General features: G+C 42.1%; 1 protein-coding gene across 1 annotated transcript; it reads right to left on the bottom strand.

Moving 5' to 3' along the window:
* Positions 1 to 3,268: 3,268 nt before the first annotated feature.
* Positions 3,269 to 7,489, bottom strand: LOC124272273. Its single transcript, XM_046707441.1, has 2 exons — positions 7,284 to 7,489; positions 3,269 to 5,493 (listed from the first exon to the last, which is right to left on the bottom strand). The coding sequence occupies exon 2, from the start codon at positions 5,384 to 5,386 to the stop codon at positions 3,833 to 3,835; it is 1,554 nt and encodes a 517-aa protein (XP_046563397.1). The 5' UTR covers positions 5,387 to 5,493; positions 7,284 to 7,489; the 3' UTR covers positions 3,269 to 3,832.
* Positions 7,490 to 19,276: the final 11,787 nt, after the last annotated feature.

The raw sequence follows: 19,276 nt of genomic DNA, 5'->3' as shown, positions 1-19,276 counted from the left end.
GCTTCACGGAAAGGGTGATGCGCACACTCTCCATCCTTATCTGAATCCGTGTACGTCTTGCCGTGATGTCAACGGATCCGTCAACTTAGGTTTCTCAAAACAATATCTGTTTTCAGCATTAGATGAGTCAATGCATTCCGAGAAATACTTCACGCGTTTCCGTGAAATTCTTCGCGTATTGTCACTCTAAAAAGTAACAAGATGCGCTGATAGCGACATGCCGAAAACATGCGGTTACCATGGTAACTTGAAGCATGTGCGCTTCATTTATCATTAATAACGTTTTGGGGGTTTTCTTGCGGGAACTAAAGCAATGACAAGACTGTGTTTTTCGCGATCACTGCCAGATAACTGTGCATGGCGGAAAGTCAGTAAGCACTTTAAAAGTGTCGTCAGAGAATTTACCGCACAATACACGAGCGTGGTAGTTGTATATCGATCTTTAACGTTTGAAGTTTTGGGCAGCGGGGATGGACGGTGGTGGTTATTACCTTCTCAGCAAAATTTCCATGACGTCGATCTAGTCAGAACACACTCTACTGTGATTGAGATCCTGAGTTATTTTGAAATAACAAAGTTTTTTTAAGATATAAATTAAAAAGTAACGATTTTGTCCTAATGTTGTATACACGTCGTACACATATTGTGTCAAGCTGCCTTGACAGCTGCCTTTCGTAGTTGTGCCTAGTATTTAATTTCAGCATTATGTTATTTGTAATTGAGGAATTTTTATTTGGAGTGTCACTGTAACTACAGACAATTATTTCAACACACTCGTTAAAAACACGTAGCGTCGATACTGACAGACATATAACAGTTATGTGTTATTAGCATAAAATAGATAAAAGAATTAATAATGTGATAATTAATCTAATATTTTCATGAAATTTTATCGATTTATTAATATATTGTTCCACAAAGTGCTTGAAAACAATTATTATTGTACAAATGTATTGTCTGCAAAACAATATGTTGTCTCAATATATTTTTGAAATGAATATGTTGGCTCGTGGTTTTAAGTTATATAACATGTCTGGTCTTGCATCAGTAGATGAAAACTCATTTAGTTTCCTTGAATTATCCCAGGTTTGGTCGATGCATTTCATGAGCTCCAGTTACGGAGATCGATGCTCACGATATAGATCATTGACATGTCCTGTCTGGTCCGGACTCGATTATACAGATTCCGCCATCATGTTGATGGTGACCTGCCAATCAAACACCTGTCTGACCCGACTCGATTATATAGAGTCCGCCATCATGTTGATGATGACCTGCCAATCAAACACCTGTCTGGTCCGGACTCGATCATATAGAGTCCGCCATCATGTTGATGGTGACCTGCCAATCAAACACCTGTCTGGTCCGGACTCGATCATATAGAGTCCGCCATCATGTTGATGGTGACCTGCCAATCAAACACCTGTCTGGTCCGGACTCGATTATATAGAGTCCGCCATCATGTTGATGGTGACCTGCCAATCAAACACCTGTCTGGTCGGACTCGATTATATAGAGTCCGCCATCATGTTGATGGTGACCTGCCAATCAAACACCCGTCTGGTCCGGACTCGATTATACCTGTAGAGTCCGCCAATCAAACATCGGTGATGTTGACGTGTCCGGCCTGCCAATCAAACACGACCCGCCAATCAACAAAACACCCGTCTGGTCGGACTCTCGATCAAACAACTCAATAGAGTCCGTCTTGCCAATCAACATCACCTTTCTGGTCCGGACTCGATTATAGGAGTCTGCCATCATGTTGATGATGACCTGTCAATCAAACCATCATGTTGATGGTGACATGCGTTGATGGTGACCGCCAATCAAACACACCTGTCTGACCGGACTCATAGAGTCCGCCATGATGTTGATGGTGGCCAATCAAACACCTGTCTGGTCCGACTCGATTATATAGAGTCCGCCATCATGTTGATGGTGACCTGCCAATCAAACACCTGTCTGCCGGACTCGATTATATAGAGTCCGCCATCATGTTGATGATGACCTGCCAATCAAACACCTGTCTGGTCCGGACTCGATTATATAGAGTCCGCCATCATCGATTATTGATGTTGACCTGCCAATCAAACACCTGTCTGGTCGGACTCGATCATATGAGTCCGCCATCATGTTGATGGTGACCTGCCAATCAAACACCTGTCTGGTCGGACTCGATTATATAGAGTCCGCCATCATGTTGATGGTGACCTGCCAATCAAACACCTGTCTGGTCCGGACTCGATTATATAGAGTCCGCCATCATGTTGATGGTGACCTGCCAATCAAACACCTGTCTGGTCCGGACTCGATTATATAGAGTCCGCCATCATGTTGATGGTGACCTGCCAATCAAACACCTGTCTGGTCCGGACTCGATTATATAGAGTCCGCCATCATGTTGATGTTGACCTGCCAATCAAACACCTGTCTGGTCCGGACTCGATTATATAGAGTCCGCCATCATGTTGATGGTGACCTGCCAATCAAACACCAGGACAAGAGACTAAAACATAACAGGCCACGTTTACATATGAGTAGAAACCATTTAATATTGCCCGTGAATACAATGCTTACGTGAATACAAAAATATAACGATGGTCTTTTTCAAAGAAAGAAAATTACATTGAGAACAAGTTCAGCTCACTCGAAACCTTTAACACGGAAGTACTAGTATATAACAAATGTTGATATTGCTTCAGAATATTACATTACGCTGGCAAGACGTTTGTTGTTGTAATACATACTGTAACTAAACCTGTTTAGAGTGTAAATCCTAACAGAAATACTGTAACATTTCATCTGTCTCACCAATCAGCAAATTAGATTATAAAGAGGACATTGGATAGGCGAGGGACTGAGATAGGTCTCAAGCCCCCCAGACAGTATTTCATTTGGAAGAACCTTGAGGACAGTTTCATAATGAGGTGGAAATTTTGCATAGCAAAAAAAGACATTGATCAGAGGGGTACAATGACCTCACGAAGCTCATTACGTTATCATTCATACACAGATTTGTTATTAGGAAATCATCTTTTTAATACAACTTTATTTATGTATAAACTGCTGGATTACCGAAATGCTTACGGTTGAAATGTGTCTTGGTAAATACGGATGCAGACAGGGTCATCGAGTTTACAGAAATATCAAATTGAAATGACATGTTTTAACTAGGTATTTTTGGTGCTGTCCGGTTGGAACACATTAGGGTTGTGTGCCCATCCGTGACCGACTTCACCCATGTAATATTATCCTTAAAACTGAATCTTGACCCGTGAACATGTTCAATTCAAAACATGTTCCAATTTTCAATATGTTCTGATTTTCAACATGAATATGTGTAACACATTTTGATAATGTAGAAACAGTACACTAACATAAGTGTATCAATTAAACAAACTTCATCATCTTTGAGATCATCTTACTTTGACATCATTCACATCCATTATGCTATGTCATGCACATGTGTGTGGCTCCCAATATTATATAAATAGTGGTATTATATACAGCGCTTCAAATGCTTCAGAGTTAAAAATATCGACCACAATATAGAGAGCTGACTCCAACCAGTTGGAATCATAACTTGATCATCATTATGGATGCCAAAATGGATTACAAGAGAATAGGAACAGGTTTCTAAATGCACGTTTCTTTCAGAGTCCCTTCTTAGGAGAGAGTTTAATTATTTTTACGCCGTTTTCAGTGTTATTTCGCCAGGGGACACAAGAAATTGGCTTCACATATTGTACCCATGTGGGGAATTGAACCCGGTTCTTGGGCGTGACGAGCGAACGCTCTAACCACTAGGCTACCCCACCACCCTTATGTATCAAGAAGGTAACATTATGTCATCCTCATCTGAGGACATCTCTCGCACCTCCTCTTCCTGGACGTCCTCCTCGAGCTCCCGCAGCAAGGCTTCCCCTCGTTCATCCTGCTTCACCCCACTGTCCCGGATAAACTCTCTGACATTGTCAGCAAGGTGTTTGATGCACGAGTGTTCCTTCTCAAACTGTCCCTCGTTTGCTTTGACTACTGCAGCGTTCACGTGGTCCAGCGCAAGGTCAAGGACGCCCCTATATTTGAACAACACGGACTTTGCCACGTGGTAGAACATCAGTCTTCTTTTGTCCAACAACGCCGGGAGTCTGTCAATCAAAGTAAGGCAAGATTCGGCATTCTGAATATCTTCCACGCTTGGTGTGTAATCCGTTATTGTCCCAGCATCCACGCGGATTCCAAGGTAACAGAAAACCATTTTGAGATACAACATCCTCGTATAGTCCTCTCGCACCTCCGGCACTTCCTCAGCGAAGTGGACATTGATGGCTTCATCGAGTCTTCTAATTATTTTCATTTTCAGGTCCGGAGTTGGAGTCTTTTCAAACAGCTGCATGAGAAGGTTGACCTCTATATATAACACCATCCCAGTGTCTTTACATGGTTGGATAAACTCGGAATGGGACTTTGCGACGTTTAACTCTTTTAACCCATCCTCTATAGGCTTCCTAGTGGCAATAGCCGACCCCTTTCTTGATAGGTAAAGCATGCTGGCTGCTAAAGGGTTAGTGGTATATGGAATTGTCTTTTCCATTTTAAGGAACACGTCTTCGTCGGGAACTATTCTGTTTGACACCTTTTTCCGACCGACTATCGCATCCAGAAGAGCAAATTTGATATCAGGGTTCTTTTTATGTCGTTTGGACATTGCTTTGATGAATCTATCAAACTTCCCAACTGCACCATCGTGGGACAACACTTTAAGATGATGCTGTATTCGAACTATCCTCTTCTTTTCATTGTCAACAATGTTGATACGATTTGGTTTTTTGCACATTGGACAGAGTAAACATTTATCTGATACACGTTCAAGGCCAGCTTGTTCGATGCCTCTTCCTTCAAGTTCACCTTCTGGGGCTTGTTCAAGGAAAACCGTTTTTACGGCCTCGGTGTTCTCAATATTATGATCTTGCGGCTCATCCCGTAATCTCTTTCTATTGGTCACTTTATCTAGCTGTCTTCTCTTACGTCCGCGCGCAACTCTTCCGTCAAGAAGCAAAGACTCGTCTTCGTTGGTGTCACCGGACTTTGTTCTGCTGTGTATGTCAAGGACCTTCGTTTTAATCAGTTCCGCTAAATGTGTATGATACTCTTTGTACATCAGACCTTCAATAAATGTTGAAAATGAACACTTCTTGGGAACTAGTTCAAGGAAGTATCGTCGGCATGTTCTTTTATCTCGAATACTTTCGAGCCTATCGACATTCGCCGAATTTAAACACTTCCTCTGAAACAAGAAGTCTATCATTATTTCCCAGGGATCGAGATCATCCATCAATTTCAAGTGGAGTTCTTGTAGAGCTTCCCTCTGTATACAGTCCATGTTGGCTGTCTCTTCTTCCAACTTCGAATGGTACAGTGGCAAATCAACAATCCGACACCTTCGGGCTCAGCACGCCATCTTCAGATTTCAGCATGATACGAGTCGGCCTTTAAAAATAAAAAAGTCGGGACATATTATTCGATATACATGATACAATGGTTATAGGTCACATGCAACCAAAAAATCAAACATAATTAAAACACAATTATCACTTATTCATGACATATAATATACATTGCTCATTGTGAAAAAACATATAAACAAAATTATAAGCGTACAATCGCAAATCAAAAGTGCAATATTTTGTACTTGGGTTTACTTCCGAAGAAACGAAGCACCCGGGATACCGAACCCAGTCAGAGCGGGAGGGTGTGCACTCAAGTGTAACGGATGGTTCATTTGCAGATGCCCTCACGGCTCATTGTGTGTGTGTATATAGAGATGTTGGGTTTTGTAAATACAAGCTCATTTTTTGTGTATAACATTTTGCAATCAACAGACATCATAACATGTCATGTGTTCAAGTATCACACCTGCCTGTCTGTGTAATTACATAATGTGACAGAGACCGAACTCGGGTCATAAATCTATGCGATTTTTTTATGGTGTATAAGCCTGATAGGTGTTATGTTCAAATTGCATGTGGTCAGTGATCGAAGTTGTGTATTGAATATTGTCATTAGCAGACAGGCGGGCAGACACATAGGTGTCAATAAAACAGACATTGAGTTTTGTCTGTGACAACGACATATCTATATCACAGTTTGAAATTCTGTCAACGCTAAATAATGACATTGCTTTTAAGTATCAGAATCTGCAAAGTTGTGTTTTACCAGGGAGACTATATATGTTGTAGAGTATCCCTGGTTTTACGTTGCATGTGACCTTTAAATATTACTGTAGGTGAGATACTCGCTTTAGATTTTGTACATTTGCTGTTACTCATGACATTCCCTTTCTCGTGTTATCAAAACAGTTCATGATGCATATCTTACCGTAAAATAGTTGCATTGTTTTGGGATATGTTTCGAAAAATCTAAACTATTTCCACGCAAAAATGTTGTTGTTTTTCAGTTTGTCTTCTGTCTTCAGAAAACAACACACAAATGACGTGAGAGGTAGTGTTTCTTAAGGATTTATGGCTCATTTACTTCACCTGCAAGAACTTCATTTCCAATTTCCATGAAAATGTCAAAAGACACAGCTACAAGGGAGTGTTTCTTATCGTTGCCATAGTAGTAGTAGTAGTAGTAGTAGTAGAAGTAGTAGTAGTAGTAGTAGTAAGTAGTAGTAGTAGTAGTAGTAGTAGTAGTAGTAGTAGTAGAAGTACTAGTAGTAGTAGTAGTAGTAGTAGTAGTAGTAGTAGTAGTAGTAGTAGTAGTAGTAGTAGTAGTAGTAGTAGTAGTAGTAGTAGTAGTAGTAGTAGTAAGTAGTAGTAGTAGTAGTAGTAGTAGTAGCAGAGATATTAGTAGCCCACTGTGTAATTATGATACGATGACAAGCACCAACCACGGCAGCAAGTCTGACCACCTGACCTCGTTAGTCGCCTAAATTTTACAAGGAAATGCCACTTGTACCAACACCGGAAGTAACAATAGTAGTAGTAGTAGTAGTAGTAGTAGTAGTAGTAGTAGTAGTAGTAGTAGTAGTAGAATCCCCTAGAACAACGCTTCAGTGTGTTGGAGTTGTGTCCCTTATTTTATCGATCTACGATTCGGAATACATTTTTGTACACTGAATCCTGGTTAGCTGTCGCAATGTCGCCCATTGACTGTACCCCGAGGAAGTATCCGACTGTACCCTCCTCCCAGTCCTCACTGGCTGATGTCACAAGACAGGACTTATCCTCATCACGCCATCATGTCCGCTTTGAAAGCTTTGCGAATTCAATTCTTACCTCCGCCATTTTGTCATCGATCACTCTTAGCCTTCCATGATCTTGGAACCATACCATCTCATCGGACTGTGTCTCAGTTGGACTACAATCACACCTCTTATCAACACAAGATGACACAAATACATGTGTTTTCACCTGTAATAATACTCTGAATTATAATCATCACATGACCCCCCCAGGCTTTCTTGCTACATCGGTTTCGGTGGAATTTCCATGTTTCTATTTTTAGCGTCCCTTCACCCGATGGTTGTCCCTTTGCAACATGTCGCCCATACGTTAACCCAATATGTCGTAAACCGCGTCTTCACCCTTGGGTGGTTGTGAATGAGAGTCTCGTCTCATGTTACAGAGAGTGGTTGGGAGCTTGTTTGACATGGATCTTACAAACGTGCACACCCAGTGGTGAAACGTACAGAGGGATTTACAAAACGCCAGATGTCACATGTCGAGTCAGCCATATATCAGTGATATGATGTAACGTGTTTGACCTTCAGGAAATCTGGTCTGTAGCGTTCAGTGCGGATGTGAGTGAGTGAGTGGGTTTAGTTTTACGCCGCACACAGCAATATTACAGCTATATGGCGGCGGTCTGTAAATAATCGAGTCTGGACCAGACAATCCAGTGATCAACAGCATGAGCATCGATCTGCGCAATTGGGAACCGATGACATTTGTCAACCAAGTCAGCGAGCCTGACCACCCGATCCCGTTAGTCGCCTCTTACGACAAGCATAGTCGCCTTTTGTGCAAGCATGGGTTGCTGAATCAGTGCGGATGTGTGTCTACTGACTGATATGTGCTCTTGCTTGAGAGATTAACTGTAGCAATGTGACATAATCGGTCATTCCACCTTTACGTCTTTTGAGTGATATAAGAGGTTGCCAACAAACTATATATGGTACTCGTGTTTTCGGTGAGTGAGTGAGTGAGTATGGTTTAACGCCGCTTTCAGCAATATTACAATGGGAGAGGGACATGAGAAATACGCTTTACCCACGTGGGGAATCGAACCCGAGTCTTTAGCGTGACGAGCGAACGCTTTAACCACTAGGCTACCCCACCGGCCCGAGTGATATAAGAGGTTGCCAACAAACTATATATGGAACTCGTGTTTTCGGTGAGTGAGTGAGTATGGTTTTACGCCGCTTTCAGCAACATTACACTGGGCGAGGGACATGAGAAATAAGCTTCACCCATGTGGGGAATCGAACCCGGGTCTTTTGCGTGACGAGCGGAGGCTTTCACCACTAGGCTACCCTACCACTAGTTTTTTTGTGACAGTGTTTGGCCGGACGCATAGAAAGTCGTATTTCGTACAGAAAGATCCAACATTAAAAAAGTAATGGTCTTTTAATATACCATATTTTTCCATATTACAGCTTAACTTATACTGCACCTTCTATAAATGTTTTTGACACGTGCTTTAACTAGTATTCAGGAACAAAAACAGCCAGATGGTATTCGGGAGTTTAATTAAGATTCCTAATAAAGAAACCTCATTTTCCAGGTTGATTCCGCCCCTGCTGTAAGCTTGCTAGACTAACAACTAGTCTCTGAAATGAACATATTTTACTGAAAAAGTTCATAGTAAAAATAAAAAAATAATGAAAAGGAGCCCTGAAGCTGAAATCTAGACTTGCCACATTTTCTAGACTTGCGTGGGCTTTTATGGATATATTTACTTCAGGATCTGTACGACAGACTATAGCTTGCTATAAGGCTTCGAGACTGCTCGAGCGCTGTCCCTCCACTCACTAGATCCTGAAATGATTGCAACAATTTCACATTAAAACATCAAACGATGAAGCTTCTTGTGTACTAATAATGATTTGTTGTACGTTGTACACATGTTGTCATAAAACGTCCACTTACGCCGTAAGAGGAAAGCCAGCTGTAACAGTTGTTACAGCTGCAGATCATGTATCGGATCCAGCAGTACCCCAGGGTTGTAAGTTATACAATACCACCAAATACACGGGAATACACGGGTTTGATCACCTGTCAAGTAGGAACAATTACAGGTAGCTGATCCTGTCTCGTACACTGTACTATATGTTTATGAAGGCGCACAATAATATCCTTTTAGTCTGGTGATCCGGACAACGGGGATGGGGGTGGGAGTTTGTCTGCTGGCGGTCATAGCCCTCCCCAACACACCTACCCTACCCGTACCCGTCCCTCAAAACTATATATGGAACTCGTGTTTTCGGTGAGTGAGTGAGTATGGTTTTACGCCGCTTTCAGCAACATTACACTGGGCGAGGGACATGAGAAATAAGCTTCACCCATGTGGGGAATCGAACCGGGTCTTTTGCGTGACGAGCGGAGGCTTTCACCACTAGGCTACCCTACCACTAGTTTTTTGTGACAGTGTTTGGCCGGACGCATAGAAAGTCGTATTTCGTACAGAAAGATCCAACATTAAAAAGTAATGGTCTTTTAATATACCATATTTTTCCATATTACAGCTTAACTTATACTGCACCTTCTATAAATGTTTTTGACACGTGCTTTAACTAGTATTCAGGAACAAAAACAGCCAGATGGTATTCGGGAGTTTAATTAAGATTCCTAATAAAGAAACCTCATTTTCCAGGTTGATTCCGCCCCTGCTGTAAGCTTGCTAGACTAACAACTAGTCTCTGAAATGAACATATTTTACTGAAAAAAAGTTCATAGTAAAAAAAAAAAAAAATAATGAAAAGGAGCCCTGAAGCTGAGGAAATCTAGACTTGCCACATTTTCTAGACTTGCGTGGGCTTTTATGGATATATTTACTTCAGGATCTGTACGACAGACTATAGCTTGCTATAAGGCTTCGAGACTGCTCGAGCGCTGTCCCTCCACTCACTAGATCCTGAAATGATTGCAACAATTTCACATTAAAACATCAAACGATGAAGCTTCTTGTGTACTAATAATGATTTGTTGTACGTTGTACATGTTGTCATAAAACGTCCACTTACGCCGTAAGAGGAAAGCCAGCTGTAACAGTTGTTACAGCTGCAGATCATGTATCGGATCCAGCAGTACCCCAGGGTTGTAAGTTATACAATACCACCAAATACACGGGAATACACGGGTTTGATCACCTGTCAAGTAGGAACAATTACAGGTAGCTGATCCTGTCTCGTACACTGTACTATATGTTTATGAAGGCGCACAATAATATCCTTTTAGTCTGGTGATCCGGACAACGGGGATGGGGGGTTGGAGTTTGTCTGCTGGCGGTCATAGCCCTCCCCCAACACACCCTACCCGTACCCGTCCCTCACGTTTTATGAAGCATAGTGAACACGTTGTCGTGTACAGCAAATATATATAACCCATAATAAGTATATTCACATGGTTCTTGAATTAAGTGCTAGCATTTTCTTAACCCAAACATAACCGACACCAAGTCTTCGTATTTCCCACCTCACCCCATCCAGTCCCAAACACCTCCTCTACAAAAATAGGCTTTTGTTTGTCAGTAAAGTGAGTGTGTGAGTTTAGTTTTACGCCGCACTCAGCAATATTCCAGCTATTTGGCGGCTTGTCAATAAAGTTACTTTGAAATTTATTTGGGGCATTTTGCTATTTTTCATGACGTGACAAAAATATATATGGAACATAGCACGTGCAATAAAGAGTTACCTCCCTTGTATGTGAAGGCCTCCTTGTAAAAGGTTCGAATCCCAGCTGCATAAACTTGTCGGAACCACACCGCCTTAAACGTCTACAAGCTGAATAACCCGAGGAACATGAAGCAGAAACGAGATCACGTCACAGACATATCTTCAAACTAGTGTTCATCTTAAACTAACGGTACTTACTTATGACACTGGTTACTCAGTACAACACAATCTCCTTAAGTGTGTGTGTGTGTGTGTGGGTGGGGGGGGGGGAGTTGTTAATTACACGCCACGTATATCGTAGCTGTCTGGTAGTTTCTGCTTCACCAGCGCTGTACAATAGCGAAATAAGGAGAACCCAACGTAACACACCCCGTACTCCGTAAACAACCCTCTATACAAATATTTGCGATGTGAGCTGTTCTACCTTCTTCAGTTGCACAAACTGATTTGTTTTGTGGTGTGTTAGTCAATGTTTGTCCTGCCATGCGTGTATTGTTTATGTGAGTTAACAAAAGCTGTAATCGCCATAGGGACGGTCGGGAAGCCAAATGGTTAAAGCGTTCGCTCGTCACACTGAAGACCCTGGTTCGATTTCCCACATTGGTACAGTGTGTGAAGCCCATTTCTGGTATATCCCGTCGTGATATTGCTGGAATATTGCTGTAAGTGACATAAAACCATACTCACTCACTCTAATCGTCATATTATACTACCCGTGAAGATCCGGGACAGATGCTTGTCGTGAGTGAGTGAGTGAGTGAGTATGGTTTTACGCCGCTTTTAGCAATATTCCAGCAATATCACGGCGGGGGACACCAGAAATGGGCTTCACACAATGTGCCCATGTGGGGATTCGAACCCGGGTCTTCGGCGTGACGAGCCAACGCTTTAACCACTAGGCTACCCCACCGCCCCAGATGCGTGTCGTGACCTGATCGACTGCATAGGTCAATGCTCGTGATGTTTATCTCAGTTATTTACAGACCACCGCCATAAATATAGCTAGCATATTGCTGAGTGCGGCGTAAACAACAAACGAACATACACATCATATTCCTCCAAAAATGAACAGCTTCACTTTCGCACGTAACACAATGGTAAACACAACAAAGGTCACATGAATGAAAAAAACCTTCTTCAAGTGTTGTAGGTTTGTTTCTCTATTACCCGTGAAGATCCGAGTAAGAATTGATCTTCAGTAACCCATGCTTGTCGTAAGAGGCGTCTAACGAGATCGGGTGGCGAGGTTCGCTGACTTTGTTGACACATGTCATCGTATCCCAATTGCGTAGATCGATGCTCATGCTGTTGATCACTGGGTTCTCTAGTCCAGACTCGATTATTTACAGACCGCAGCCATATTGCTGGATCATTGCTGAGTGTGGCGTTAAACAACAAACCACCCAATCATAATCTTAGATATAATCTTCAACGCCGCTGCTCTTGCTGCTCAGTGTCGAGTTTATACGTAATATGTCATTGTATCCCAACAGCGTAGATCGATGCTCATGTTGTTGACCACTTGATTGTCTTGTCCAAACTCGATAATTTACAGACCGCCGCCATTTGAATTAGCTGGCGTTAGACAGCAAACCAACCAGTCATTCACTTTATACAGTGTTAATCCAATGTTCTGAAAGCAATGTGGAATCCCGATAAAACAGACCCTGATGTTCTCAGTGTTTCTTTGTTAGTAACGAGCACCCCGCATTTGGGACGCGATGACATGTTTCAACCAAGCCTTTCCACCCGACCCCGTTAGTCACCTGTTATGACATGGTTGCTGAAGACCCGGATCTTCACGGTACAATCGTCCAGGCTAATATAATCCTGATTAAATATTGTGAGAGTAAATATTATCCGGTTAACAGATCGTGAGTATAGAGTGATGACAATTTGATCCAACATATACGAGTGGTAGGGTTTCCGGAATGACTGGGTGTCTCTCTATGTCACAAACACGTTTTTGTCGGATCGCGGGGACAAGCAACCGCAATACCTTATGCAGAGTAGTCTCCCCTTATAATCAGGATCCCTGGTTAGCTTGAATCCAAGGATTTGCCTTTAGTCCTGGTTTGAAGGAACCATACCCGACTACGTCGACCATTTTCATATTTGAGCCTTCTTCATAGAATAAACTACTTGCAAAGCGGCATAAAAAATAACTCAATCACAATTCAGGTCGTATCCACCCGTGAAGATCTGGGTTAGAATTGGTCTCCAGGGACTCATGCTTGACGTAATCGGCGACTTACTGGACTTGGTTGACACATGTCATCGTATCCCAACTGCGTAGATCGATGCTCATAATGTTGATCACTAGTATATATAGCTGGAATATTGCTGAGTGTGGGGTTCAACAACAAACATACATGCCAGGCCGCATATTTGTATACTCCCCAGGGTGTTGAGATTGATAATACGATGTGTCGTTGAGATTGACATCAAATGATCGATGGAAAAAATACCAGCGCCTTGAGCATGCACTAGTTGCCTGGATATGTGCGCTATATAAATATCTTATGATGATGATGATATTTGCAGACATACGTTACTTAAATATAATGTTTTATTTTGCTTCATGTGTATGTACGCCTGCATGTTAACATGACTCTTATCGCGATTCGCCCGCCCCGTTATTGTCAATGACATACCCGAGCTCTCGGGTTTAACCAAATTGGAACATGTTTGAGACCATTGCTCCGGGCTTTCCTCCCTCATTAAACAGACATACTGTGATATAAATAAAATACTGTTCAAAACGGCGTTGAACCAAATCCAATAAATCATTAAAAGAGGGTTAATACCTCGACTCACAAAGACCAAAGATCTCTTGTTCCATGCATACACATTACATACATTGTCCCCGAATGCATGTAACCATGCATAAACCCGCTCAAGAGTTGGCGTTAAGTACCGATAAAAGCACAAGACTTGTAAAAGAAATGCTGTTGAGAAACAATGAGTTGGTGATTCATACATACAAATAATTTCGTTTCAATTGTACATTTCAGATGACTGTATGGAATCATTAAATATTCAAAATGTTCATTGTAGGTTACAACAATATGTTATAATTAGTCTGATCACCAGCATTGTTTTCGCCAATGCCTTTCATTACAGCAACAGTCAGTATATAATTCAAACTTGTTCAGACACAAAACTGACCTAGTAGGATAGTCCGGCGCTGAGTAAGTATGTAAGGAGATTTGTATTGTTGTAAACAAAGGCTTCTAATATACGATCATCCTGACTACTTGATTAGAGATCGGCGATTTCACTAATCCGCTCTGGGGAAACAGTCTCCGGACAGCCAATAGGATGAGAGAGGGAGGTTTACAGTTACTAAGCGGGTCGTACCCACACAACATGGACACGCTGACCAGTAGTCGTGGTCAAACAGTCCACGACCACGACACTGTCCAGTCCTGGGGCACACTGACCACACATTGAAAACATTCACAATCGTGGAATTTTGGATATTTGTCAAGATCGCGTTTCTGCCTGTGAAGATACAGAAGAATTTGTTTTCCAAGTGTGGGATTTATTCAACAAATCTCCTCTGTAAAGTATGTGACACGTGAGAGACAGGTTAATAACATTTCCACACAACGTATAAGACTTTGTTGGACTGTATCTGGAGTTAAGCAGCACAACCAAGAATTCGACGACGCCAATTGAAAACTGCCGAGGCGAAGGAATACTTACCTGGTCCATATAGGTATAATTACGTCTTTGATCTGTTTCATGGGGACATACTGAAATTGTCCCTCTTCTAACGTCACAAGATAACTTTGTAATATCGGCGTGTAGACCGGCTATGGTAAACCAACACGGCTGTGTTTGTGTTCATGGGTTCGGCCTGTGTCGGAGTCCTCTGGGATCCTAATATGAACCACAGCAACAAGTTTCTTTGATGTCTTGGCCAGTAATGATTTTCTTATCTTAAACTGACCATATAAACCTTATTGTTTCAACAACAACTTCTTGGACAGTGATTACGGACAATAACGCTCTCTACCGCTGCTTGCTCTGTTTGTTTAAACGTGAATTGAAGTTCTTCACCGGGACTTGTTAGATATTTAATTTGGATAATTATGCAAGCGTTCTTCATAACCTGGGTTTATAGACTTTGGAAGATTCGACCCTGAATAATACGCCAATGGGTCGATTGTTGGTGTATTTTTGACAAGTAATACCCTTTGCAATAAATCTACCTGTGGCGGTGTTTCAATGGATAAGTGATCATGCGTGACGTTTCATTAACGATACCCAAAATCGCATTACTGACGAGCTTGTAGACTCCAGTGTACGAGCAGACGACAGGTGCGTGGCCAAGCGTGACTAAACAGATTCGTCGGGAAATGATAATGTATAGGTCAGTTATGGATGGAAAAGAAGGCACAACCCCGCGTTCCGATTTCTGGCAGCTGTCGGCACGTTCTGATGCCGTGCCGATGTCGTCAAGGTCAGGAAGAGGTTGTCAGGAACCAGACAGAGCATCTGTGGAGTGCAATGACATGATTCAGGATTTAAGTCAACCAGCTCCGATGATGGTCGACAGCTATCTGCAACGCTTGGACTCTGTAGCGAGGTCTGATGAAGAGACATGGGAGACAACTCAGGTACAGAGCTTCCGGGAACCGGATACGGCAAGGGAGGGTTCCGAGTCGGTCCGTACTCCGCAACAAAAATGGCCATCGTATCATGCCCCAGCAAATGGACTCCGGATTATCACGTGGGACGAGTTTGTAGAGACACCAGACATGTTAAATGGATATTTTGTTCTGGAAAAAAGCGGTTATGTTAGTCATGATCCATCCAAGGTGAATGTCTTCTTCCACGATGCCCGGATGATGCATTCAAATATTGGTTCTCTCTCCCCAAGCGGGAAGGCGTGGTAAGTAGCAAAAGTTGTGATATATCTACTGATATCTACTGATGAAGATGAGCATGATATCACATGATATCCATCTTACCGCATTGCTGAAATATTCCCCAAAGCGGCGTAAAACCATACTGACTCTTTCTTTTCGCATTAAGATGATGGTCAGATATTAGGGGTGGGTATTGCAGAGAATTTTCATATTGCGATATATTGCGATGCGAAAGCATATGTTACGATATGTATTGCAATATATTGCAAGAAGTAGTTTTAAACAAAAAAAACTACTTATAATCGAGTTGAGGATTGATTTATTAAGCATGAACACAACAAAATCACTATGCTTGATTAAGCTTTAATAAAAACTTTTAATCATGACAAAATAAAAATGTAAATAATATTTGGCACAAATGAAACGAGGAAATATCCGTAGATTTCCGGGTGTTACGAAGTTTTCTGAATGCATGTCAAAATACCGGTTTTCGATCAGAGTATCGCAATACGTATCGTTTTCATGTCTGAACCGGTAAATACCGGTAAACCGGTTATATTGCGCAGCCCTATCAGATATAGGTCGTCAGCAACACATATACTTGTCTTACGAGACCACTCACGGGGTAATGTAAGCAGGCTCGCTGACTTGGTTGCTGCATGTCATCTTATTCCACAGGCAAAAGTCGATGTTCATGATGTCAGTCATTGGATTGTCTGGCCCAGACTCGGATATTTGCAAGCCGTTATCATATAGGTGGAATATTGCTGAGTGCCAAAGAAATATACTAAAAACGTCTTTTTCAATGAGAGGTACCCAGTGAAAGGTTATGCAAGGGTAGTTCAGAAGTCAGTGTATCTTGCGATACGAATGCATGCAGTCCATGAAAATAGATTACTGCCTGGTTTGAAACGTTAAAGCTATTGTCATTCCGCAGGTCATTTCAGAGTGTTGTGGCAGTCTCATATATAGCTAGGTAGCTCGTCCAAACATCCGTTATCGATTATCGATGCTGATCACAGTTTAGCTAAAAACAAATGTGTTTGCAGCTAAAATTGTATGCATCTGTCTAATTCTTCGAGCGTCCAACAACACAAAGCCCACAGGGGTTATCCAATCATTGAGTACCTGCATATTTTATGCTATATTTGGTGGTTATTTGATATTTAGAACGTTATCCTGTTTCAAGAAATTGTTTGTAATAAACCCCTGAAACAACACAGAAACACAGATCACCTTTAGCTGTGTAAGTTGAATTGAGCTGGAGGCATTCATTAGAGATGTTTTATGGACGTTTCAGGGTGTCTCTGTTTTAAGTGGCACGTGATTCAGGATGATTTATGCTTCATATGTGAATGTTTCAGGAAGGTGTATGTTTCAGTATGGTGTGTGTTTCAGGATGATTTATGCTTCATATGTGAATGTTTCTGGAAGGTGTATGTTTCAGTATGGTGTGTGTTTCAGGATGATCTATGCTTCATATGTGAATGTTTCAGGAAGGTGTATGTTTCAGTATGGTGTGTGTTTCAGGATGATCTATGCTTCATATGTGAATGTTTCAGGAAGGTGTATGTTTCAGTATGGTGTGTGTTTCAGGATGATGTTTCAGGATCTATGCTTCATATGTGAATGTTTCAGGAAGGTGTATGTTTCAGTATGGTGTGTGTTTCAGGATGATTTATGCTTCATATGTGAATGTTTCAGGAAGGTGTATGTTTCAGTATGGTGTGTGTTTCAGGATGATTTATGCTTCATATGTGAATGTTTCAGGAAGGTGTATGTTTCAGTATGGTGTGTGTTTCAGGATGATTTATGCTTCATATGTGAATGTTTCCAAGGTGTGTGTTTCAGGATGATTTATGCTTCATATGTTTCCAGTATGGTGTGTGTTTCAGGATGATTTATGCTTCATATGTGAATGTTTCAGGAAGGTGTATGTTTCAGTATGGTGTGTGTTTCAGGACCGTGTATGTGGAGGAGTTCCAGGAGTTGAAGACAGTCCGGCGGTGGCTGACAGAGCGGATATCGGTGTTGGTGGTGACGCTACACAACAGGAACCAACAGCGATTAGGGGAATCAGGTGAGCTTCAGCGGTCACTATCGTGAACACCGTTAGCATACACAGCACAAATAATCGCCTTCCATTCTTATGTATCATTTAACATATTGTATCAATTTCGAAAATAGGATCCGGGATTTCGACGAGACGACGCTGTAAGCAGCTGGCTACCCCTACTCCCTTTCTGGTATGATTGGGGCGATGGCGTAGCCTTGTGGTTTAAGTGTTCGCTCGTCACATCAAAAACCCAGGTTCGATTCCCCACATCGGTACAATGTGTGGAGCCCATTTATTGTGTTCCCCGACATGATATTCCTGAAATATTGCTAACAACGGCGTAAATCCACACTCACTCACTCATATGACGGCAGGGGACACCAGACAAGGTCTTTACACATTGTACCCATGAAGGGAATCGAACCCAGGTCTACAGAGTGACGAGTGGACGCTTTAACAATTAGGCTACCCCACCGCCCCGATCGCTAGTTGCAACGGACCCAGGGTGTCGCTGTACAAACTGATCTTAGCGCTAAGGAGATGTAGCATATCTTATCTTAACATAGACCTACAATAGTCTTTGCGCTTGTACAACGCCACCGTGTACACTTCCACGTGACTTAGCCCCAGTGTGCGAAATAGTCTCCGGAAAGTTACTAGCCCACAAAATAACTCACGAGCCCGACATTTGAATGTAGACCCATGCTTCATCGCTAAGAATCTAATATGATGAACATTTTTATCAGGCCGTAGTCTTGCATGATTTAAAAGTGTGTTATAACGTAACACGTCGGAGACAGTGATATATTTACAAAATGACTCCATGAAAATTCACTAGCCAGTTGGGCCAGTGACTGTGGAGATTTACTGGCCCGACTGGATTTTTACTAGGCACGGGCTAGCGGGCCAGTGGCTATTTCGCACGCTACTTACGGTCAGCTACGAATACCTCTTACGGTCAGCTGAAATATCCATGTGACGAAGACCCGTGAAGATCCGGGTTAGAATTGATCTTCAGCAACCCATGCTTGTCATAAGAGGCGACTAACGGGATCAGGTGGTCAGGCTCGCTGACTGGGTTGACACATGTCATCGTATCCCAGTTGCGTAGATTGATGTTCATGCAGTTGATCACTGGATTGTATGGTCCAGATTCGATTATTTACAGCTTGTTCAGCTTGACCTGATCAAGTGAATACTAATGAATTGCGTGACCGTGTCACAACTGGCTGGGTGTATAATTGTGAAGGGGTGCACCTTTCTTAGATGATTGGTGTAAACGAGTGGACTGATTGTTGTGCCCATGTTGAAAATTTGGACTGACTGACTGACTGAGTTTGGTTTTACGCCGCTTTTAGCAATATTCCAGCAATATCACGGCAGGGGACACCAGAAATGGGCTTCACTCATTGTACCCATGTGGGAATTCGAACCCGGGTCTTC

The sequence above is a fragment of the Haliotis rubra genome, unplaced genomic scaffold (genome assembly GCF_003918875.1).
Source record: "Haliotis rubra isolate DU_JTF1 unplaced genomic scaffold, ASM391887v1 Scf168, whole genome shotgun sequence".
Classification (NCBI taxonomy): Eukaryota; Metazoa; Mollusca; class Gastropoda; order Lepetellida; family Haliotidae; genus Haliotis; species Haliotis rubra.
The sequence above is the reverse complement of the archived record's forward strand: the minus strand, read 5'-3'. Positions and strand labels throughout refer to the sequence as shown.